The sequence below is a fragment of the Tarenaya hassleriana genome, unplaced genomic scaffold (genome assembly GCF_000463585.1).
Source record: "Tarenaya hassleriana unplaced genomic scaffold, ASM46358v1 Cleome36, whole genome shotgun sequence".
NCBI lineage: Eukaryota > Viridiplantae > Streptophyta > Magnoliopsida > Brassicales > Cleomaceae > Tarenaya > Tarenaya hassleriana.
The window spans coordinates 377158-400344 of record NW_010966665.1 but is presented as its reverse complement, the minus strand read 5'-3'; the positions used below and the strand labels follow the sequence as shown (position 1 = coordinate 400344).

At 41.4% G+C, this 23187-nt stretch overlaps 10 protein-coding genes across 15 annotated transcripts in view; 4 read left to right on the top strand and 6 right to left on the bottom strand.

Moving 5' to 3' along the window:
- The first annotated feature begins 2532 nt into the window (after positions 1–2532).
- LOC104822271 (FRIGIDA-like protein 4a) lies at positions 2533–4989 on the top strand. The gene is made up of 3 exons (XM_010553424.2): positions 2533–3586; positions 3844–4019; positions 4296–4989. The coding sequence occupies exons 1-3, from the start codon at positions 2653–2655 to the stop codon at positions 4761–4763; spliced, it is 1578 nt and encodes a 525-aa protein (XP_010551726.1). The 5' UTR covers positions 2533–2652; the 3' UTR covers positions 4764–4989.
- A 760-nt stretch (positions 4990–5749) lies between these two features.
- Positions 5750–6409, bottom strand: LOC104822270 (ferredoxin-1-like). Its single transcript, XM_010553423.2, has one exon. It carries the CDS (start codon positions 6381–6383, stop codon positions 5928–5930), a length of 456 nt encoding a protein of 151 aa, XP_010551725.1. The 5' UTR covers positions 6384–6409; the 3' UTR covers positions 5750–5927.
- Positions 6410–7465: 1056 nt separating this feature from the next.
- Positions 7466–10461, top strand: LOC104822269 (cysteine synthase-like). Of its 3 annotated transcripts, none has more exons than XM_010553421.1 (11): positions 7466–7518; positions 7930–7989; positions 8116–8225; positions 8311–8368; positions 8472–8735; positions 8817–8954; positions 9099–9150; positions 9490–9569; positions 9656–9715; positions 9833–9913; positions 10118–10461. In XM_010553421.1, the coding sequence occupies exons 2-11, from the start codon at positions 7948–7950 to the stop codon at positions 10208–10210; spliced, it is 978 nt and encodes a 325-aa protein (XP_010551723.1). In that variant the 5' UTR covers positions 7466–7518; positions 7930–7947; the 3' UTR covers positions 10211–10461. The 3 variants fall into 3 exon arrangements, with proteins under 3 accessions (XP_010551723.1, XP_010551724.1, XP_019059063.1); XM_010553422.1 differs by having other exon boundaries at positions 7475–7496; XM_019203518.1 differs by having other exon boundaries at positions 7500–7518; positions 7933–7989.
- Positions 10462–10798: 337 nt separating this feature from the next.
- LOC104822267 (probable prefoldin subunit 2) lies at positions 10799–12408 on the top strand. 2 transcript variants are annotated; one of them, XM_010553419.2, is made up of 2 exons: positions 10799–10959; positions 11819–12408. In XM_010553419.2, exon 2 carries the CDS (start codon positions 11828–11830, stop codon positions 12272–12274), a length of 447 nt encoding a protein of 148 aa, XP_010551721.1. In that variant the 5' UTR covers positions 10799–10959; positions 11819–11827; the 3' UTR covers positions 12275–12408. The 2 variants fall into 2 exon arrangements, with proteins under 2 accessions (XP_010551721.1, XP_010551720.1); XM_010553418.1 differs by having other exon boundaries at positions 10802–10959; positions 11814–12408.
- LOC104822268 (preprotein translocase subunit SECE1-like) lies at positions 12348–13106 on the bottom strand. Its single transcript, XM_010553420.1, has one exon. It carries the CDS (start codon positions 13012–13014, stop codon positions 12463–12465), a length of 552 nt encoding a protein of 183 aa, XP_010551722.1. The 5' UTR covers positions 13015–13106; the 3' UTR covers positions 12348–12462.
- Positions 13107–13367: 261 nt separating this feature from the next.
- LOC104822517 (late embryogenesis abundant protein 31) lies at positions 13368–15023 on the bottom strand. The gene is made up of 4 exons (XM_010553766.2): positions 14510–15023; positions 14182–14314; positions 13735–13862; positions 13368–13667 (listed from the first exon to the last, which is right to left on the bottom strand). The coding sequence occupies exons 1-4, from the start codon at positions 14819–14821 to the stop codon at positions 13500–13502; spliced, it is 741 nt and encodes a 246-aa protein (XP_010552068.1). The 5' UTR covers positions 14822–15023; the 3' UTR covers positions 13368–13499.
- A 141-nt stretch (positions 15024–15164) lies between these two features.
- Positions 15165–16408, bottom strand: LOC104822262. Its single transcript, XM_010553412.2, has 2 exons — positions 15954–16408; positions 15165–15825 (listed from the first exon to the last, which is right to left on the bottom strand). Exon 2 carries the CDS (start codon positions 15806–15808, stop codon positions 15341–15343), a length of 468 nt encoding a protein of 155 aa, XP_010551714.1. The 5' UTR covers positions 15809–15825; positions 15954–16408; the 3' UTR covers positions 15165–15340.
- A 188-nt stretch (positions 16409–16596) lies between these two features.
- Positions 16597–18432, bottom strand: LOC104822263 (protein MARD1). Its single transcript, XM_010553413.2, has 3 exons — positions 17805–18432; positions 17011–17702; positions 16597–16839 (listed from the first exon to the last, which is right to left on the bottom strand). The coding sequence occupies exons 2-3, from the start codon at positions 17694–17696 to the stop codon at positions 16767–16769; spliced, it is 759 nt and encodes a 252-aa protein (XP_010551715.1). The 5' UTR covers positions 17697–17702; positions 17805–18432; the 3' UTR covers positions 16597–16766.
- An 829-nt stretch (positions 18433–19261) lies between these two features.
- On the top strand, positions 19262–21830 carry LOC104822264 (protein CDC73 homolog). 3 transcript variants are annotated; one of them, XR_773156.2, is made up of 5 exons: positions 19262–20464; positions 20635–20717; positions 20822–20930; positions 21214–21424; positions 21513–21830. XR_773156.2 is itself a non-coding variant. In XM_010553416.2 (4 exons), the coding sequence occupies exons 1-3, from the start codon at positions 19393–19395 to the stop codon at positions 20912–20914; spliced, it is 1248 nt and encodes a 415-aa protein (XP_010551718.1). In that variant the 5' UTR covers positions 19262–19392; the 3' UTR covers positions 20915–20930; positions 21513–21830. The 3 variants fall into 3 exon arrangements, 2 of the variants coding, with proteins under 2 accessions (XP_010551718.1, XP_010551717.1); XM_010553416.2 differs by lacking the exon at positions 21214–21424; XM_010553415.2 differs by lacking the exons at positions 21214–21424; positions 21513–21830 and having other exon boundaries at positions 20822–21185.
- Positions 21831–22223: 393 nt separating this feature from the next.
- The window catches only part of LOC104822265 (vicilin-like seed storage protein At3g22640), a 2043-nt gene continuing 1079 nt past the window's right edge, over positions 22224–23187 (bottom strand). The window contains exons 4-6 of the mRNA XM_010553417.1: positions 22918–23187; positions 22485–22824; positions 22224–22404 (exon numbers count right to left, since the gene is read on the bottom strand). The exon at positions 22918–23187 is cut by the window's right edge and continues 1 nt beyond it. Of these exons, the coding sequence (XP_010551719.1) occupies positions 22226–22404; positions 22485–22824; positions 22918–23187 (789 nt within the window). The 3' untranslated portion in view covers positions 22224–22225. The remainder of the gene's footprint in view (positions 22405–22484; positions 22825–22917) is intronic.

Sequence of the window (23187 nt, the reverse complement as noted above, 5' to 3'; positions counted from 1 at the left end):
TATATATATATATATTTCCACCTTCAAATAAATCCATTGGTGTTAGTTTGTGGTCCTAAATATATGTCTAAATCCGATCACTCCTAGTATACTTTTAACCGGATTCGATTTGTTTCAATATGAATTTTTTAATGAATCCAATATGAAAAATAAAATTTGAACGGGTTTTTTTTAAAATAAATGTTTTAAAAAGAATCAGAATTTAATAAGAAGATGAATGAATATAGTTTTTCAAGATCTAAAAAAAATTGTGAAATAGAAAATAATGGGACCGAAATGTTAAATATCCACTTTAGATGTAGTATGAAAGATATCGTGATTAGGTTATTGGCGTTTGAATATGTGGTTTTAATGTCATGTTTTTTTTTGGTTGTTAAAAGCAATTTGATTATCTGACTAATTGTAATTGGTTACCTACTAAACACATATGCTAATGAGTTTGCTTCTCTTAGTCATTCAAGTTGAAGAAATCTATTTCCCTTATAATATTGCCTTCTTGGCTTTATTTATAATTTCACTTGTACAACAATCCGCGACTGTTACGAATTGTCGAAACTATCCTCACCCAACAATACAGAACCTTCCAGCGTATTTTGTCCTTACTCGCACTGCACGTATAACGAGACACTTATCAGCAGGTCACCTATCCTGAAATTGCTCCAGAATCAGCATGCTTAATTTTGGAGTTCTGTCGGAATAATCAACCAAAAAGGTAGGTGTACCCTTGTTGCTATAAGTAGTCCAACTAATTCTTTTATATTATCTCAGACCACATAGTCCAATTTCTATATAACCTCGGATCTCTCTCATTCGGGTATGTTCGATTCATTCTTCTATTTGTTTTTTCTTAGTAGTACTCGGGGAGCCGCTATTTGAACGTGTCATCACACTAACGAACATTTCTAACCCTCATCATAGTTCGGGATATTATAACTCGTGTCTTCTAGATTCCAATTCCAGTATGAAATGAATAAAATTGAATAATATAATCTAACAAATGAAACTAATAAATTTGAATAATACATAATCTGTTCTAACCGAACCGGATTAAAAAAATTGATTTTAAAATTAAATTCCATATAAATTAAATTGATAATATAGTTTTTTTTTCAAAATTATAAATATCAAAGCAGAAAAATAATGGAATCAATATCAAAAGAAAAAACAAAACATGCACCTATAAAAGATTACATGCGATTTTCGTTAAGACAAAAACCTTGTGGCTTCTATAAAATGAAGAAAAAAAAAACAGTGTGTGCTTGATACATATGTTTCTTGAATTTGACATAATCTCAGGTACTATTTTCTCTGACTTTCTAATATATATTTAGTATTTTGTTTTGATAAAGTATATATTTAGTATTTTCTGTGTCGACAGTCCAAAATTTATTGTACAATTACCAAAAAAAAATTATTGTCACCAGATCAGATCGGACCGGCCGGAACTCCAATCGGCTGAGAATTTTGGGTTCGGGTTTGAACCGACCCGTTCATTTCCTTTGTAAATTTAAGATTTTTTTGAAAAAAAAATTTCTCCTTTTGAACCGGTTTGAATCGGGTCCAAAATCCAATTTGAACTCGATCCAAAATTTCAATTTTTTTGGACCAAAAAATTTAGATCTGAAATCCGATATTTTCGGATAAATTCAGGCCGAACTTGGACTTCAAACCTAAATTGACCTCTCTACCCTTATCATAACAAATATGATATATATATATCATTATGAGTATAGATAAATTGATTTGTGTATGTATATATATATATAATAATGAAATGCTTTAGGGATATGCAATAGTGTCTTAATCATGTTACTGCAACACACTAGACTCAAGTCACATCACCTGCATGTATTGAAATCATTAGCCTTTTTGAATTCAACTCCTCCTCCCCCTCACCAAAATATTCAAAAATCTTACTTTCTACCTTTCATCAAAAGTTTTTTTTTTCTTTAAAAAAAAAAAAGAAGACCAACGCCGCTAATTAATACTAAATCGTCATTAATAACCCTAATTATGAAATGTTACAAAGCTGAAATTTGTGAGGGCAGTGCATGTGTTGGTCAGTGGGCCTGGCCCACTTATTTATATTTTCTTAACCAAAAAGCTGAGGGTACCAAACACGCCCTTATATGACGTCACTCCGTTTTATTGAATTCGATTAGTTCGGTTTTGGTTTATTTTGATTTCGAAACATTTTTTATTTATAAAATTACTCATTTTTTAAATAAATTTTCAGTTTTTTTAAGTGTCAGATTCAGTTTTAAAAAATTAATCAATCTGATTTTTTATTTTAATCATATTCCATTGATTCAGATTACTAACGAAATTATTCGTCCCTATAAACTCCCTGTTTCTACAGTGCACTCACTCCGTTCGCATCATTAGCACCGGCGGGTGCTGCCGTCACTAACCTGCGCACCTTCGGTTCACTTTAGCTTGTCCGTCAGACGCCACAACACGTGTCGACTTTTGAGATGTCCACGTCACCGTTTCCAGTCTCGTACCTTCGTCCCTACTTTTCCCATTTCTAGGTTTCTTAGATTTCACTCCATCACTTTGTTACCGTCTCTCTACTTCTTCCGTGTTGAGTGAGTTCCATTTGTACGGATCGATCGGAGTTTGGAGTGTTCTCGACTGTCCGATCAACCGGTGATGGGGTCGATAATCGATCCTGGTGAGTTGACTGAGTTGACTCCTCCTAGCTTCGACGAGTTCCAGCGGCAGACGTCGCTGATGACGAGCTGCACTCTTATGTGGAAGGAGCTCTCCGACCACTTCACTTCTCTGGAACAGAATCTGATGAAGAGGTCGGACGCTTTGAAGCAGATGATCGAGACCCTCGACAACCAGACTCAGGCCTCGCTCGAGTCGCTCAAGCGTCGCGAGGTCACGATCGACGACAGCGTCGAGATCGCCATGGGAAAAGTCAAGGAGAACGCAAAGGCTGCTCTGGTGTCACTCCAGAAAGCTGGAGATGGCGGTTCAGGCGCCGACGATGGAGGTGAAGTCGACGATGGCGATGGTCTACTCGCGTTGCTGAAAAGTTTCTGCCTGAAGATGGACGTGAGAGGATTCTGGAATTTCGTTACGGCGCGAAAGAAGGAGCTAGAAAATCTCCGGGCACTGATACCGATGGCGCTGGTGGAGTGCGTGGATCCGTCGAAGTTCGTGCTCGAAACGATTTCCGAAGTGTTTCCGGTGGACAAGAGGGCTGGAAAGAGCGGTGGAGATGGAGCAGGAGAGAAAGCGACCAACGATTTGGGATGGGCTTGTGTGGTGATCCTCGAGAGCTTGATACCGGTAATGGTGGACCCTGTGATCGGGAAATCGCGGCTGCTGGTGACACCGAGCGTCAAGGAGAAGGCTAAGGAGATTGCGGAGACATGGAAGGCGAGCTTGGAAGAGAGAGGAGGGATCGAAAACGTGAAGACCCCTGATGTGCACACGTTTCTGCAGCATTTAGTGACCTTTGGAATCGTTAAGAAGGAAGATCTTACTCTGTACAGGAAGCTTGTGGTTGGATCGGCATGGCGCAAGCAGATGCCTAAGCTCGCTGTTTCAATAGGGTTGGGTGATCAAATGCCTGGTAAGCTTATCGCTTCAGCTCGACCCTTCTTGTTGGTTCTGCTTCCCATAGTTTAGAGGAGCACTTGTAAGGTTTCTCCGCGCTCCACAGTATGTTTCAGCTCACTTGTCTTCGAATTGGCTCATTGGTGAAGTACGCATTAGTTTTAGGTCATCTGAAGTACTTCGTAGACTTATGAAATTCAATCCTTTTTGTCTAGTTCCTGTTTCATATTTATTGTGGGGATTGATGGTTCGAGTCATTATATGCTTATGCAGACATGATTGAAGAATTAATCAGCAGGGGTCAGCAACTTGATGCTGTTCATTTTACTTACGAAGTTGGCCTTTCGGACAAGTTCCCTCTAGTTTCTTTGCTCAAAGCTTATCTTAGGGATGCTAAGAAGGCAGCAGCATCAATCGTGGAGGATCCCAGCAACCCTGGCCGATCTGTGGTATATGCTTCTCCTTCCTGTCATAAAAACTGCATCACATTTCAATATCTCATTCCATGCTTTTATAGTAGTGTATATTTCAGTTCTAAATTTTAGAAATCTCAGATCTTTTACATCGTTCGGTGTCTTGGTTTTATGTTTGTCATTGTTATGCACCACCAGGCTTATTGCAAAGCTGATAGCAACCATGAATTTAATGATGTACAGAGATTATTCAATGGCAAATATGTGCATGACCCTTTGGAACCTTTCTAATACACTATTATTTTCCCCCAGCATCTCGCTGTGAGGAAAGAGCAATCAGCCATCAGGGCGGTCTTAAAGTGCATAGAAGAGTACAAACTCGAGGAGAAGTTCCCGCCGGAGAATCTCAAGAAGCGGTTGGATCAGCTTGAGAAGGCCAAAACCGAGAAGAGAAAACCAGCATCCGTTCCAGCCAACAAGAGAACCCGAGCGAGCTACAATGGCCCGATGCCACCAGCCAAGGCAGGGCGTATCACAAATGCATATGTCTCCTCCTTCCCAGCCCCGCCCACATTCATCAGGTCCCTGACCCATTCCCCTCAGTACCCGACACCACCATACACTTCTCATATGAGCCCTCCATATCAATACTCCCCCGAAGCCGGTCACATGGCGTACGCAGGTTCTCCTATCAGTTTTCCGGCGACATATGGTGGCTACTGCAATGTCCCAAATCCTCCTCCCGCATATCACCTCCACCACCAGCAGGCTTACTACTGAACTGAGTAGACAGTGACCAAAACTGGAAGATGGTAACCACTGATACAGCAACAAGTTACAACTCTCTCTCTCTCTGATGTCTCCTCCTTGGATCTGCTTCATGTCTCTAGTGATTGTTGTCTTTATTCTTCTACGAAATCGCAGCTAAATCTGTTTAATCTGGGTAGTACGTCTCACTTGTGTTTAATTATATAAATATTTGTATAGAGAGAACTTCTTATCTACACTTCTTGCATCGCATGACAGTTAGAAGCTGTACTTGTCTCAGTACTTTAGGTTCCTTAGTCAATGCGACATGTCTATCTACTCTTCTTCTCGAGGGAATAATCAAGTTCAGTCTATGTTATCTAGGTTTAGAAAATTTGAGTCCGACAAAAAAAAAGGAGCTAAAAGAGGCAGGTCATTATGAGCCTGAGTTCATTGTAAGTTGGGTTAGCGATTTGGGCCGAGTCATGATTTTTTTGGTCCGAATAAAAGCGGGTTTAACGAGTTGGGTTGAAAATGAGTTGGATTCAGAACAAGATGGTTCAATCTGGTCCCAACCGACCCGTTTACATCTGCAGATGATCACATGACTGTAGCTCTGACCCGTTCCATTTGAAAAGGACATAAAACTTGATCTGAGTTCGACCAGAAATGTGGAGACTTCCTATTGTTTGGGAGAACTCTGGTTCAGAGAGCTTTGGAGGAAGATTTACATGACATGATACATGGAAGAGAAATCTGGAGGGCAAACTTCAGATTGTGCTTCACGCAAAAGGACTAAAATCTGACAGCAAGACAAGTGATAAAAGACTACTTCTTTTTCTTCTTCTTCCCCGTATGTCTTTGCTCTTCTGGGTTTGTTCATTAGCTTGTTTGTTAATGGAAGTTAGAGAGATTGGCTACAACTTATCAGCTGCTGATTTCGAAAAATATATTCTTTGGATCTTCTGGTTTAAGCCTCACGAAAATCAGTTGTTTTCCCGCCGTTGCATTAACCGAAACCCATCTCACATTCAAACTCCATAATCAAGACTCTACTTTTACATCGTTTTAAACTCCATAGTTAGTCTGAATCCGACAAAAACGACTTAATCAAGCTCTCTCAGACCATCAGATAAGAACCTATACAACTAAACACTTATCACCTCAAAAAAAAAAAAAAAAAGATCCCTCTTCTTCTCAGTCGTTGGCTGTGGCAAGCTGCAGAGACAACAGCTCGTCCTCGGGGATGGTCTTTATACGACAGTCCGATGTCGGGTAGGACACGCAGAGGAGCGTGTAGCCGCGCGCCACGACGTCTTCGCTGAGCATACCTTCGCTCTGGTCAACCGTGCCGTTGACGAGCTTCGCCGGACAAGTCATGCAGACGCCGAGCTTGCAGTCGTGAGGGACGTCAAGGCCCGAGTCAAGGGCCTTCGAAAGGATCGTCTCCTCCGCTTCAACCTCCAGCTCCGTCGTAGCGCCGTTGGGCTCCACCACCACCTTGTACGACCGAGCCACGATCCCTCCGCTTAGGGATTCCCGGTGACTGGTACTCAGAACCGGGATTTGCAGAGGGAAATAAATGGGTTTTGGATCGCATGGCTTTGGGCGAGAGATTGTTGGAGCTCGAAGGAAATGGAGAGTCGCCGCCATGGGAAAGAGAAGGAGAGCTTGGGGTTTTTTACTGAGATGAATCATTTGGCTCGCAACTATTTCACGTCGTAAACCATTAAAAAAAAATAACACATTAATTTTTTTTTGAAAAGACGAAATTACCCTTAATGAATACACGATATTTATCCGTTCGAAAACAACTTCGTTATTACGACTTCATAATTAATTCTAAATATAGTTACAATTGATTCTAAAAAGGTAGCAAAAAAATCATCTGTCTTATGTTTTATTTTAGTGGTATATCAATTATATGTTAGTCGTAATAAGGTCGCAAAAAATAAAAAGAAAATGGTATTGCGGACTTTTTCAACCAAAAAGTGGGTTAAAATTGAAAAAAAAATTTGTTTTTTTCGGTGGTGTACGCTGAAATAGTGCGAAAGTGGATCATTTGAGTAAAAAACCCGAGAACGAGATAGGGATAAGTACCGTACAGTTGTGGGGAAAAATAAACCGGATCGAACCGGACTGGTCCTGGGCCGTACGGACTTTGCTAGACCGTTCAGATGTAAACCAGAAGCAAAATTTTCCAAGTTGAGTTTTTGGTTGAATTAATTTGTGGCGAAAAGGGTTATAATTATAGCTTAACTGGAAATAAAAGTCTATAATAAGGATTCTTTTTTTATAATCCGAAAGTCACGTATGATAGAAAGTTACTATTTTTACAATGTGTAATAGAGAATATATTAAAGGTTCAAACTTTTTTTTAAAAAGCTTCGAAATTAAATGAGTATTTGTCAAACCATGGCATCAATCTATGTTTTTTTTTATAAAGTAGCATCAAACTTATGTTATGAGCCTTTTTTTGTCACACAAAGCTGTAATAACCTTTTAGAAACTCAGATTTGTATTTTTTTTTTGCTTTTTTTCCCTCTTGCAGAAAGAATACATGAAAGTTTGTGTAATTTTGATTATTTTTCTAAACCCATGTGTGTAATTTTCGGGAATGAATTACGAAAATTGGTGAAAAAATAAAGATTTTTCAAAGTTGGTATGTCGGACAAAAATAATCTTATCTTTGATATCTCACAATATCTCCGACGTTTAGTTAAATTTCGTGCATTTTCCAACTTTCAAGGCGCTCGTCTCGCGAAGGTTCCATCGTCTTCTTCTCCGCGTAATATTTCAGTCCTCTGTTTGATCTGCTTTCTTCGCCGTTAAATCATTGTTTTTCAGATCGATGGTATTTTTAGAGTTACACCTTTGACGCCGAATCAATTTACGGCGTCTGCGTGTTCGTTAATCGGATCAACGTTCATGAATCAGAGCCCTTGGGTGTTTTTTTTTATCTGGGTATCTGTGATTCTTGTCGGGTTTTTGTAAAGTTTAATTCTTTCTAAACACTTGTATTCATACAAAAAAATGTCTTTTATGGCTGTCCTAGAAAACTTTACATGAAAGCGTGTAGAAGCATTATTTGGTTATGTAATCTGTCTGGATACTAGATTGGTTAAGGAGATGAAAGTGTTTTGATGGGATATTTGACGATGCAATTTTTCTTTGAACGTGTTGTCTTTGATAATTTAAGCAGTGAGCTTGTTCAAACATGGCGTCGGGGAATCCTGGGATTGCGAAAGATGTAACTGAAGTAAGCTGCGGCAATTTGTTTAGTTCTGTCTTGTTTGTTTACAAACATTGAATCTAGTTCCATGGCTGTTTTCTTTTTTAAAATTTTGTTTTCATTTACTTTTCTTTGTGTTTTTCTTTCTGGCAGTTAATCGGGAATACTCCATTGGTGTATCTGAACAATGTTGTTGAAGGTTGTGTTGGTCGTGTTGCTGCTAAGCTCGAGTCCATGGAACCATGCTCTAGCGTCAAAGACAGGTTTCTGCTTGACATTTTCTCGATCCAGATCCACTCTTGTTCGAGTTTCTTTTTGTGAAACATAGTATTTGGTCCTTTGTTGCAGGATTGGCTATAGTATGATTGCTGATGCAGAAGCCAAGCGTCTAATCAAACCAGGGGAGGTCAGATTGATTGAAAATATTGGATTCTTTGTTTCGAGAAAATCATTTGCTCGGTTTCTTTTCCGGGATTCTGATTTTTTTGTTTTTCTAATGCTTTTAATAGAGTGTTTTGATCGAGCCAACTAGTGGCAATACTGGTGTTGGGTTAGCGTTTATGGCTGCAGCCAAAGGCTACAAGCTCATTATCACAATGCCAGCATCTATGAGTATAGAGAGAAGAATCATTCTCCTAGCTTTTGGAGCAGAGTTGGTTCTTACAGACCCGGCTAAAGGCATGAAAGGAGCCGTTGCAAAGGCAGAGGAGATATTGGAAAAAACTCCCCATGGTTACATCCTCCAACAGTTTGAGAACCCTGCCAACCCTAAGGTATATCTCTATTGGTGTTCTGATGGATGTAAGTTGCAGGTTTAAACTTTAAGTTGTGTATTTCTTCACCATCTAATGCAGATCCACTACAAGACTACCGGACCTGAGATATGGAAAGGTTCCAATGGAAAAGTTGATGGCTTTGTTTCTGGGATCGGTACTGGTGGTACCATAACTGGTGCTGGGAAGTATCTTAAGGAGCAGAACCCGAATATAAAGGTGAAGTTGGTTTATTATGCACAATTAGGTTCCTATTATTTCCAGCATTGTCAGATTTGCTCGAGTGGGCTTGTTTCCATGTGCACGAATGTCCTTTTGTGGGTCAGTTTGATGGTTTTCTCATTTGTTTTCTCTTTGTCTCAGTTGTATGGTGTGGAGCCAGTCGAAAGCCCTATTCTTTCTGGTGGGAAGCCAGGTGAGCATTGTTCCCCCCCTCTGAACGTATATTACTATTGTCATGTTCTCGACTCCCGGGGCCAGTATTTTCAATGTCTACGAGTCTTTGGTGATGAAATCATGTTGAATGTTCATTGCTTCTACGCTCTTGTTTTCCATTTTAGGGGAAAACGATTGGAATTGCTTCTATGGCCTTGAGCTGGTTTTAGTATCTTTTTAACAAAAAAACTCTAGAAATACTCCTCTTCTGATCAGTGTCGCGTGTTTGAAAAGACGAGTTTTTTTTTGTCTTGGTTCTACCGTGATTCTAAAGGTTTTAACATTTCTGGCTAACATGTTGTGTTGGACAAATGTGAAGGACCCCACAAAATTCAGGGGATAGGTGCCGGTTTCATCCCGGGCATTTTGGATGTTGATCTTATCGATGAAGTTGTTCAGGTTGAGAGACTTGTCTCCAACTTTACCTCTTTGGCTCCAAACATACTGCATTGTGGATACTATCTTCCTTTTGCTTGTTTCTTCAGGTATCGAGTGAAGAGGCCATTGAAATGGCAAGGCTTCTTGCTGTAAAAGAAGGTCTTCTGGTAAGTGCTGCTTCACTAGAAGGTCTTCTTGTGCTGGGAATTGTACGTTATATCGATGTTCACTGTGTTTCTTATGCTTCCACTTAGTGTTTAACAATGGAAGGCGATACATTGTAGGTGGGAATATCATCCGGTGCAGCAGCTGTTGCTGCAATTAGACTTGCAAAGAGGCCGGAAAACGAAGGAAAGCTTATTGTGGTTAGTCCTCTTCGCTCTGTTTTTTTTTCTTTCCATTAAAACTTCTATTAAGCTTAGTCCAAACCCTTGTTTCCCGAGCATCTAGCCGATGTTTTTCTACATTTCTTGTCCAAATTTAAGACGGTACATGAGCAGAAGTAGACCTGGGGCAAACCTTTTTTGATGATGCAACTGATATGTAAGAACTCAAATGAAACATTGCAGGCTCTGTTCCCGAGCTTCGGGGAAAGGTATTTATCGACGGTACTGTTTGATGCGGTGAGGAAAGAGGCGGAAGCTATGACCTTCGAGCCCTGATTTTGTCGGTGCTGATGAAGCAAGGAGCCTGGATACTCAAGAGGCACCATTCTTGTACCAGTAATAAAAAGATCTTCAGGTTAAGACAAGAGAGAGACAGATATATTGTGAAACCCTTGTTAACTTTCATTACCTCCTGCAATGGAAGAAGAAGTTTGCTCATTTGGTATCTTTGGTTTTCATGACAATAAACTTAGCTTGTTCTTACTGTAATACATTACCAAACTTCTGAGTTTGATTTTGCTTCATTCTCTTGTGAATCAATTGTGACACAAAAAAAAAAACATTGATTCAGAAAAAAAAATGCAAAAATAAACTTAACAGGTAGGGATGGATACTTGGTATTTCGGTTCAGTTACATATACTTTTTTTTTCTAAATTTTCAATTGAAAAAAAATATATCTACTCATCTAATATGGTTCTGAGTTGTGTTCTTATTAAAAAAAATTCATTTTCGTTTAATTTTGTAAGTTTTTAAATGTTAATTAATTTAATTTAGTAAAATTACATATGATTCGCCTTCATGTAATATACCTTCCATATTATAACATGAGCCGCTGTAATCTGCCTAAAGTATTTCACTTATCAGATCCTGAACGGGAAAAAATCGGTCGAAAGTTGTACAAGAATTCCAAAAATAATTGTATATAATATATAAAAATCGAGGGGAATCGCTAGACGAAGCAAAGGAGTAAACTTTTTGCCAGCGTCTCTTGAGAATTTCCCACCAGGCCACGGAGAATCTGCAGGTGCTTCTTCCGTTCTTCGTCTTTCTGTCTATTCTAATCGATTTTCTTCTTCTTTTTCTACTGTTTTGTTGCTTCGAATTTCATTTCTAGATTCGGCTCTGTTAAGAGCGATGTTTGGATTTGTGGATTTAGGGTTTTGATTTTCGATCAATGGCGTGGTTTGCATCCTGGGCTACAAGCGATTCGCCTGCGTTTTGCTGATACCTCTAGCGTCAGATTCATAATTTCTTCATGATATAGGCTCTGTAATGGTTTTAGGCTCTAGGGTTTTAGAGTTTGGGGTTTCGTCTGTGAGCTTGAGATGAATAATGCATGTCAAATTATTCAAACTGAAAGTTATCTGTTCGTGGCTAGTTTGGTGGATGTAGATAGAGGTATAAAGGTTAAGACTTTACGGGAAATTCGGTGTGCATTTGGGGAAAATATTAAAGGGCTGTCTCATCTTTCACTTATTTTGGCATGAGAAACCAAGTTGAAAAGGCTGGATGGATCACTCCTGCGTTATTGAACTCACATCCATTGCCTTTGTAGATGATGCAAGACTTTGTACATCGAACGTCTGTTTGCTTGAATCAATGTGTTCGGTCGTCTATTCGATGGTGTTTGGTTCATCGGATGTCTGATTCAACACTGTCAAGGACTTGTAATTGTTGTCATGCCCTTAAAAGTTTGCATTAAAATCTTAGTCTTACACCAAGAAAATGCTTGTTCTTTGCATTGTTTGCGGTTGGATCTTGAAGAGGGATGTTTGCTTGTTGTTTGATCATGTTCAGTGGTACTGATTAATGCTGCTGAATAGTATTCAACTATGTGATAAATCTGCAGTTCTAAGACTTGGATGGATTTCCTTGCAGGACAGTCAGTCACAATGGCCAGCAAATCCGCAAGTGATTACAGAGAACCCCCGAATGAGCAAGCGGTTGCAAACATCTACGCAGCCATGAGATCGGAACTGAGCCAGATCTATTCCAACATAACCGAGCTCGAAATGCAAGTGAGCGAACATACATTGGTCATCAATGCCATTCAGCCGCTCGACCCTTCGAGAAAATGCTTCCGGATGATTGGAGGGGTTCTCGTCCAGAGAACCATCAAAGAGGTCCTTCCGGCTGTACATGGAAACAAGGAAGGGCTTGAAGAGGTTATCAAGAAGCTATACGAGACACTGGAGAAGAAGAAGAAGGATCTTTCTGAGTTCGAGGCCAAGTATAAGATCAGGATAAGGAAACACGATGACTCCAAGGAAGAAGAAGGTAACAAGAAGGAAGGTAACGCTCAAGGAGTTCTTGTTGGACCAGCCAGTTCAAGCCAGTGATTCAAGGTTTTGTCTGTCGTATCTTATTCTGGCTCTTTGTCAAAGCCTTTTGATTGTTCAGAACCAGTAGAAATCTGGGAATCAGCTTTTGTGTTGGAAAATCTCATTGCATTATCATTAAATTGTTGAATATATCAGAGAAATTTGTACAAGTGCCCGGAAGGAAAAGGTAAACCTTTCGTGTGCTTTCAGCTGAAGAAGTCTTGAACACCTTTTCCGGCGAAAACACGGTCGGAGAGTTCAGCCAAGATGAAATTGACTGTGAGCAAGACGACACTGGAGCCGGCGATAACTCCGAGCACGACTCCGGTCGTTCCGAGAACCTTCTGAAACGCCGGCCATTCGATCTCCCTCACCTCCTCCGCCACCCCGCTCAGAAGCTCACTCTTCCCTCTCTCCTCCTCCGCCGCCGCCGATTTCCTCTGCTCCATCGCCGCTTTTATCTCCGCTCCGATCAAGCTCTGCTCCTCCTCCATATTTCCGGCGCCTTCCGCCGCCGGAGAATCAGACTCTGCCTCCGATTCCGTCGTATCTCGGCTCTGTTCGATGGCTTTGGCCACCAGATGCGGCGCTTTCCTCAGCATCCTCGTCGCGGCAGCGATTGTGGAGTATCGGATCTCGGGATGATTCGAAGAGAAGCGACGACTTGTTGTGGTCGGAGATCTCAACATGCAAGTCTTCCTCCGGTGGCTCGGGATTGCTCCGGTCACCGCCGGCGAGAGGTGTACGGACAGTGGCATTCTTTTGACGCAACGGGAAGTAACAGCCAAATTTTTTTTGTTTAATTTTAAAATTTTTTTATGTATGGGGATAATTCCCTGAGGTGAGTAGCGATCGGCTGCAGTCGCGAGTATATTTGGTTTGCTATGAATTTGGGCCTTCCATCTTTTCTTTTCTTTTTTGGTTAATGGGCCTTCCATCTTTATAAATAAAGGTAGAGTTTATAGGCCCAAAGTTTTTGTGTTCTTAAGCAGCTGGATCCAATCATATTGAAATATTTTATAATCCCATGTATTCAAATAAACATATTGCCACTTTTGCGTGGTAGCAAATATGATCGGAAAGATGGGCATTTTACACAGCCAACAAAAAAAAAAATCATAAAAGCTTGCACTACATATCTACAACCAAACACACCTTAACAACAAGCCTCGGACAAAAACTAAAACCAAAAAACATGGAAAACAGACTTAGGACCAAGGGGAGAGCCACCGGTCGGATCAGATCACGTGTGTTCGTCCCTCTCGTTGAGCCTAGCCGCGGCCGTGATGGAAGCAGCCACCCCGCCTGGATGAGTAGACAAGTTCGGGCTGTTCCTCAGCTCCGCACTCACCACCCCCTCCGCGTCTTCCCTCGTCGCCTCCTTATCCACCGGTAACTTCCACGTCGCTCCCTATACCAAAACCGATACTGTCACTTCTTTGTTCCTTAAAAAAACTTCTTAGTTGTGGGGGACTCACCGTGAGAACTTCTCCAAGCTTGATCTTGTCCTCGTCCCGAGCCACCGTGAGGTTATGGGTGGCGGCTGATTGGGCAGTGGCGGCCAGGCCACCGTGAACAATGGTATTGCTTCCGGTGGCTCTGATTTTATAATTTATGTTATTTAGAATTTTTATAAAAATTTAGATCCATTGCAGAAATTTAGAATCTATAATTACCTCTAAAACATTAAATCCGGTTAATAAATAGGTGGGCTCAAATCAATTAGCCTGGGGGCTTAAGTATTAAATATAGTAGGGTTCGTATTATGGGCCTTGAGAAAACAGGCTCTAGTTTTTCCCCTCCCAAAGGACCCGACCCGATTCATAACCGTCGTTTCGTCACTTCTTCATGCTTTCCTCTCTGCCACCACGTTTGTCTTCTGAATCTCACTGTGAACTTCTTAGTTCTTAAACCCTAATTTCAACGATCATCTCTCTCTCTCTCTCTGTGAACCGCCGCTTCCAATGCTTCGCCTATTGTGATCGCACTCTGCAGACCCGCTTCCACCGCTTCTGGGGCCGTCACACCCGGCTTCGCCTCCACGTATTGCCCGACAACCTATAGTTACACTTGTGTTTATATATATATATATATTTGTTTATGAAATTGTATTTATATATATATATATAGCTTCAAACGTATTGAACTATCCCGACATTTTAGCTCGTTAAAAGCTTTTTTCTTTGTAATTTATATGAATATAAAGGGAACGGAGACTTTCGTATTGTTAGTAGGAGAGAGAACAGATAGGACCTGACCACCGACGAACTCGGTGGTGACACGTGCCCCTGGGACATCGGTCTGAGCCACCGTGATGCCGCGGTCGGCGGCGACGTCGGTTGTGTCGCCGTGGTGAACAAAGCCGCTCCGCTCGTTGATGGCGGCGGCGTACTGCATAACTGCGGCGGTGCCGCCTTTCTGGGTATGTCCGAAGACACGTGTCTCCGCCGCCTGCATCATGTTAGCATCCCCCGGTGCCACAGGCTTGTCGGCCAGCTCGCCGGAGACATTGAAAACGTCGCCGTATTTGATCGGCTCTTGCCTTTCTGGCTGTGCTTGACTCATCTCTTTCTTTTTTTACCACTTTCTTCTCTCTTTCGCATCGAGTATGAAGTGTATTAAAGCTGGGCTTGATCGTAGACGAAAGTGTGAGATGGTGAGGTCTCGACACGTGGATAAGCATGATGACGTAACAAGGACATACGTGGCAGTCGTCCAGCTTCTGAGCTTCTTAAGGCCGAGCCAAGCAGCACACGTATCCCTTACCGCTTGTACGCGTGTGTATATAACTTCTCTGGAGTATATCAACATTACCTTGATATAAGACCAAATCGTTGTCGTGTCGTTTCTGCTAAAACGCCATTAGAGTACGAGTTCTAGAGTCATTAATTAGACTGTTCTGAAAGACTTCATGAACTGGTCGAAGAGATTTCTTGATCAGAAACATCAAAATCCCGACATATATTGGATCGGATGGGATTAGACATTGTACGGAGAAATAAAACATCAACAAGAGAACCCAACAGCAGAGGCTACTAGCCTCCTCCTTCCCATACCCTCCTCCGAAAGCTCCATCACCGTCCACTACCACTCTTCTTCTTCATCCTCCGGCGAATTCTCCGACGTCTTAGGCACCGTCACTATCAGCTCACCGTCATCGCAAACCACCGTCACGAGCTCAGGCCGAGTCGACTCAGGCAACCGGACTCGCCACACGTCGAGCTCAAGCTCGTCCAACAACGACGGACCCAGAGACGATCCGTTTAGTCTGACAACGATCTTCACCACACTTGGATGGATCTCCACCATGTGGGCCCTCACTCCTCCGCCGTCTCCGGCGAGGAAGCCATCAGTATCCGCCGAGAACTTGAAGCAGTCGGGCATCTCCTCCACCGACACGTCGGCATCGGACCTGAAGGGCAGCTCCAGTATTCGGTCGAAGATATGGGGCAAACGTTGAAGCTTCTTGACGGGTTCTCGGGTATTCGGGTCGCGAGCGTGATGGTGAATCAGGATATTGTTCCGCTTCATGGTCAAAGGATGAACTCTCATGCTTCAGGGTTAGATTCCTGGTCGGGATTCTCGATTGCGGGTTTGAAAAGAAGCGATTGGGTCAAAATTCATAGATGATACGAAAGATAATATGATAAAAGGTCATGGGATTTTGATGGGAACCAAAATCATAAAAGCTACGGACCTGGAATTTCTCCGGCAAGGACAACTTAGAGGCCTGGAAAAAAAGAACGGAAAATTTCCGGCGAAATCTCGAAATTCGTAAACTGGGTTAAGGAATTTGTATGCAGAAGATCGAATTCTTTAGGTGGGTTTCTGAATTTCAAGAAATTAAAAGACAGGAGAGTTGACAAAACATAGAAAAAGATGAGATCTTTGGAGAAGCGGAGAGAGAACAAACGAAGGCGAAGAAGAAAGCTGCTCCTTTTATGTATGGGTGCGACGCAAAGACGGAACCCTGATTCATGACGAGAATGGGAGACGAGATAAGGGAGGCTATGTGATTAAATTACCCAATTACCCCTGTGTGTGCTGCGCAATTACGTCCGGTGATTATCACTACAGAAATCATGGAGCGAAACCAATATTGTCCGTTCTTACTTGTAATGATGATTTTATTTCTGAAATAATTGGAACGTTACGAAATATAATTTTCATGATCGGAAAGTCGACTGATATTATGATATTTTGCATGCGTAAACATTATATTAAATGGCATGAAATTATGAATTTCCTGTGGTAGATAACGAGGACCTCATGGTCTCTTGATGATCATAATTACCTACTAATATTTTTTGCACATATTCTCTCTATTATTCAATCAATAATATCAGATTATATTCTGATAGATATATATATATAAAATACACAAATACAAAATCTCTCCCCTACGAGAGTGCCAGCCACCAAAAATTATAATTTTTTTTATAAAGCAAAAATTATAAATTATTAAATCATTATTTTTCATGCCTCATCATCACATTACAGTTCAAAAAGCCTATTTCATGTTCTTGTCCTCCAGCATCATCTCCTCCGACCTGCATTCTCTGCTACAAAAGGCTCTCTCTCCTCTTGAAAAAAAAAAAAAAAACACGACAGAATTTCATTAGTATTAAATTAATTTCTCGGTATAAGTATTTTTATACATGTTGGTACAAGAACGTGGTCAGATTTTTATTTGTGTACGGACTGAATTTAAAAAAAAAAACGTTAATATTTGGTTAGAAATTCTTGGACCGAACCTGTACATGAATATGTCTTCCCGAGGTCCAAGATTCTTCTTGCAGGTGCAACAGGTACTGAGGAAATGGTTGGGCGAACAACAACCCGGCCCGATTTCTCTTGTCGGGTCGGAGCTCCGGTAGGAAGCGGCGTCGGATATGCTCTCCACGATGAAGTTGTCGAAGATGTGGATCGTTCTCGGGTTGGGTCCGTGAGATGTCACGCACGTGTAGTCCTCTGATAACTCCATCTCGCTCGCCGAGAGAGAACCCGTGAAAACCCTGGCAGGATCATGACCCGACCCGGAAACCGGATTCGAACCGAGGTGAAGATTGTTCCTCGTTTTGATTCCGAAATCGGCCGGAGAACGTGAGGATTCGGGGATTTGGATACGGAGCTGCGACCCGAACAGGATCGTCCGAGACCCGGATCGGGTTAACCCGGGTCCGGTTTGTTTTTCGTCTAGGAGAGAGTCGACGATGGCGAGGCCGATGGGTTTCGGGTCGGGTTTGAGTCGGATCTCGGGCACGGAGAAGGGTTTGGGGTCGAGGGTCGAGGTAGGGCTCGCGACGGCGTCGTTTTCAGTTGTGAAGCTCTTAAAGCTGCTGAAAGCGGTGAAGAGCCTAGGAAACGACGTCGGTTTGTTCTGTTTCTGGCTAGGATCCGCCATTAAAGCTTGCTTGCTTCTCGATCTCTTCCTCAGCATGATTCACTACCACAAAAACAACGCATGTTCAGAGAAACCCATGACGCAAAAACGTAACTTTTATGACTTTTTTTTTGGTAATGCTCACGCGAAAAAGAAAAAAAAAACCTTTGGGGAAGGATCACAAAGGGCTTCTTCTTCAGTTGAGCTCAGAGACGAAGCAAGAAGAGGATCTCACTTTCATTGTTGCAAATTTTCTCTGTTGTTTCCATGACTGAGAAAATAAATCTCCCAAACAGAAAGGAAGAGGGAAAAAGCCAAGCAAACAATAAAGAGAGCAAAAGGAAAGAAACCGAAAACTCGAAAGCTTTTTTCTCTCCCGACTTTCTCGCACTTTCTCCCCAAATTTTCTCAGAGAAACAAACAAAAACCTTCTGCAGGAAGGAGAAAGAGGTCAAGAGCAAAAGTTTAACGGAAAAATAAAACCTCGCTTTTGCTTTTCTTTTTCTAATGCTTTAATGGGCTATGATTTCAAAAACCATTATTTCATTTTTATTGAATAATCTAAACATTAAAAGATCACCATGAATTTGCACATCACAAAGACATATACGCCCAGGTACCTGCGTGTATCGGTGTACGTATTTATAATATATTATATATGCATGCATGTATCTCTGTATATATAGAGAGGGGGCTCTTTGTTTGAAGAGGTGTAAGAAAAATCAGTGGGTGAAGAAATCCAGAAAACCACTAACTTCACCAGGGCATTAGCTTTAGCAGTGGAACTTCTCAGAATTCTGTCTCTTTTCAAAAAAAAAAAAAAAATTGTTGTTTTTTTCCTTCATTATTTAATTTGCTTTTTCATATGCGAGAGAGAACCACTAACGTCGTTTTCCACTGACTCTTCGTATATTTTTTTTTTCTCTTTTGAAAATGGTTTTGGAAGTTTTCTCTTTATGATTTACAAATCGCTTAAAAAGCATTGAATTAAATTGTATTTACGATTTTTATATTCATTGGTTTCTGATTTACTTTTATTGGAGTATTTTTTTTATTTTTTTTTGTTTTAGAGAAATACATTGATATGATTTTTACGTTAGGAAAAAAAAATGAAATTTACTTCACAAGTTTTCTGTGTAGAAATTGGATATGAGATATCTTAATTTATTTTTTAAAAAATAGCATATAAATAAAAAAAATTTCATAAAAATTTTATATAAATATCTTAACTTTTTAAAAATTCTAATAAATATCTAAATTTTTAAATTTTTTTAAATAAACACAGTTTATATATTTTTCAAATAAAAGTGATCGAAGGAATTTTAGATTTATTTGAATTTTTTTTTAGAAATTTGAATATTTATATAAGATTTTGAAAAAGTTGAGGTATTTATATAAAAATTTTATAATTTATGTTATTTAGAATTTTTATAAAAATTTAGATCCATTGCAGAAATTTAGAATCTATAATTACCTCTAAAACATTAAATCCGGTTAATAAATAGGTGGGCTCAAATCAATTAGCCTGGGGGCTTAAGTATTAAATATAGTAGGGTTCGTATTATGGGCCTTGAGAAAACAGGCTCTAGTTTTTCCCCTCCCAAAGGACCCGACCCGATTCATAACCGTCGTTTCGTCACTTCTTCATGCTTTCCTCTCTGCCACCACGTTTGTCTTCTGAATCTCACTGTGAACTTCTTAGTTCTTAAACCCTAATTTCAACGATCATCTCTCTCTCTCTCTCTGTGAAACGATGGATCCGTTGTCGGTGTTGCGTGAGTTCACGATCCGAGGAGAAGACCTAGACAGAATCGAGCGGGTCGGGGACGAATACAGGTTCGGATCGGAGTGCTCGTTCCCGTGCGCGGCGGAGACGGCGTACCGGTCGAAGTCCGGAAGCCTCTACACACTGGAAGCTCTGGTCCATTACGTGAAGAACCAGCACCTGAAGCACGGCGAGTACATGCAATCCACCGTCAAAAACGCCGTCCCGGCGGTCACTCTGCTGGACCGGAAACCCCTCCTCGATTACCTCACGGGAAGAGTTGCTTCCTCCGATTCCATCGACTTCCTCTTGCTCCAGCAGCAGAACGCGCAGAGCCAGAAGAAGAACGAGGAGTACCGACCCGATCAGGACAACTCCGCGTTTGTTTCCCGGGAAAACGCGATTGAGGACATGGAGGTTGAGGATTTCGGTAAGCCCGGCGAGGATGTTGATTATGTCATGCTCATTCGGTCGAACGAGCGACCATTGAAGAGCCGGGAGGCGATTCTGGAGTGCAAAAACAGGGATTTTTATAGTGTTTTGGTGAATTCGACAAAGAGGGAGGAGGAAAGGCAGAGGATTGAGTCGCAGCAGAGGAAAGACGGATTGGTGGCGAAGAGTAGGCTGATGGGTGCGGAGGAGAGGGGAGTTGTAGGCTTCGGCGGGAGTGGGGATAACTCTGGGTTTGATGCAAACCCTAAGCCGAAGCTTCATCTTAAATCTGGGAAGATTGGAGAAGGTGTGCCGATAATCCTGGTGCCGAGTGCTTTTCAGACATTGATCACCATATACAATGTGAAGGAGTTTCTTGAAGATGGGGTTTTCATACCCACTGATGTGAAGGCGAAGCAGATGAAGGGACCAAAGCCCGATTGTATTACGGTCCAGAAGAAGTTTAGTAGGGACAGGGAGAGGGTTGTGACTGCTTACGAGGTTAGGGACAAGCCCTCTGCTTTGAAGCAGGATGATTGGGACCGGGTCGTGGCTGTTTTTGTGTTGGGGAAGGAATGGCAGTTCAAGGACTGGCCTTTCAAGGACCATGTTGAGATATTTAACAAGGGTAAGTTAAAATGTTTCAATCAGTGTTAGCCTGAGTTTGAATTTTGGTTTTTAGGATAGTTTTGGGTTTCAGCTGGACCAAAGAGTTAGTGGAAAGCATCAGTTTGCTTTTTGGTCTGGTCTGGTTTTGGTTTATACTTTCAGCTGACAATTGTTTTCTTCTCTTGGCAGTTCTTGGCTTTTTCTTGCGATTTGAAGACGATAGTATTGAATCAGCAAAGACGGCGAAGCAGTGGAATGTAAAAATCATCTCGGTGAGAGTTTCTGCTCATTTTCATATGCTATAACTTTAAAAAGATATTGTGAGAAGGGTTTTACTGAACCTTAGGAACTCTTCTATGTCTTCTGAACTGATCAGATTAGCAAGAACAAACGGCATCAAGACAGGGCTGCTGCTTTGGAAGTATGGGAAAAACTGGAAGAATTTGTCCGGTCTCGGTCACGCTCCTAATATCTAACTCTCACAAGTAATATGAATCTCTTTATTTATAATGTTTGGTGACTGGTTGTTACTTGCTGCATAGAGACTGCATGTTCTGTAGGTTCCTTTCTCCTGCTTCCAATTCTTGAGTTGTTATCATACGAAGTTAATATCCTTTCTCTTAGTCCACCTCCTGTGCATTGTTTGCTATATTTTCTCTCGTGTCTGACCATATAACATCTCGAGTGCTGCCTTGTAAAATTTGAAGTTTGTCTTAACGGTATAATGTTCGGGTTTTCAATCAATCACAATCCACCTCAAATCAATAGCTAAACATAAAGAGTGCAAAAGAATGGTGAAAACCTATATAGCTTTGAGGGGAGAGTAGATGAGGTAAAATCAGCATGCTGAGAAGATTGCAGCTTAGGAAGCTGCAGACAGGAAGGCGAAAAGAGCGAATGAGAGCTTAATTGAGCTTCCATCAGATGATGGAGCAGCTTTTGAACCATTTCCTGGTCCATTTTCTGTTCCTGCATTAAGGTCGAAATCAATACCTTAAGACTTCAGATAGATCTTTTGGTATCCAGTGTTTTCTTTTCTTTACATCGGTTAAGTGGTGATCCTGCAGGAGAATCAGCCAGAGACCCACACGCCAAATCGACGGTAAGATTGTAAGAATCCAGTTTGAGAGAACCCCTTAGTCTCATACCAAGGACAAGGAGGACATCACTGCCAATACTGTAAGAACCATAAAACCCATCTCCATATTTCATGAGTTTCAGATGTCCAAATGGGTTTTGTTCTGTTTGGATTTGATGGATGTGGTGTCTGAGAATTGATGGTTTACCAGTGAGAATGGGGAATATGAACTCTTGCCTACTTTTCTACCATACTCATCTGTTCAAACGCGGTTCATTTCAGACACGAATACTCGTGGGAAAACTTTTATCACGTTTATTTTTTTGTTCGGTGGTCTTAATGTCGGTTTAGGTGACATTAAAAGAGTTTTCTTTTGGGAAGCTTATAAAAAGAGCATTGAATAATAATTTATTTGTCTTTCGAGCATAAGATTTCTATTTGAGTTTTATGATCTTTGAGTCCGTATTTTATAAATAGGTTCTATTACATTGTATGAAAATTATGAAAACAAGTTTTCATGAGTGTTTTTTAGGACTCGAAACCAAAGAGGAAAAAAAAACTCGTTACTCAAAAAGTCAAAACAGCAGATCCGCTTGCTTATTCATCATAAACACAGAAACGCGGTCACGTTTACATACTGCTTAGTTCACACTATTATACATTCTTCAGATTTTTCTCCCCATCATTTTATTCTGTTGCATTTTAGTACCCGGCATAGTTGAAGATCGACTGGAACGAGGGCTTCTGTTGTCTCCGCTGATGCGTTGGCACAAAGTAGGAGTAATCCTGGCTCGTGAAAACCCTCTCCGAAACCTCCTTGCCCACGCCAAAGGTAAGCCTCTTCTCGGCCGTGTCTAGTTTGCTCAATATGTTTCCTTGTCCTAACAACAAGGAGCCCGAAATCAAAACTAACTTACATTGAACTCGAAAACTAAATCTCGTAGAAAGTTCGATGCTTTACCTGCAAGGAACGTCCTCGAGCTGTTGTGAGCGTTGATCCCGAAACCCACTGCTGTGAAGTTTTGATCTTGAGTGATGATGGCGACCGGATGACTTGCCGGTATTACAAAGAGTTCACCTTTACAGACTTGGGACACGACCCGATGGATTTTGCCAGTCATCTCCTGTTCTCCCCATTGCTGTTCTTGTCCTTGTCCTCCCCATTGCGGTCCTTCTTGTTGTTGTTGTTGCCATTGTCCTGATCCGATGTGGGGTTTGGCCATCTCGAAGCGGGCACAACCGCTCTCCACAAACACGATGAACGTAGCCTTGGAGCTGAAGTGAGGCACAAATATCGACCCCTACACGTAAAAAACACGTGATTAACGGATTAGTTTGAATTGTTCAACCGTTGAAGCGTGTCTTGTCTAAAGAAAGGTCATATTTATTTGTACCTGAGTCATGTTGATGCAAGTGACCGAGATACCGAGGTCTCGAAGTTGTCTAAACCTCTCGGGATGCGCCTCGTAGAACCGACCAAACTCGTTCGAGTAGACGGGTTCTTGGCTATGGATATCGAAAGGGCTCCACAGTCTCCCTTGATGTTTGTGTTTTTCCGAACTGACATGTTTTCTTAGTTCCTTGATTTCCTCGGGCGAAATTGTCTGGATGGCCTTCCGTCCAGTCTGCGGTCCCCGTAGAAATCGCCCGAGCAACTCTTCCGA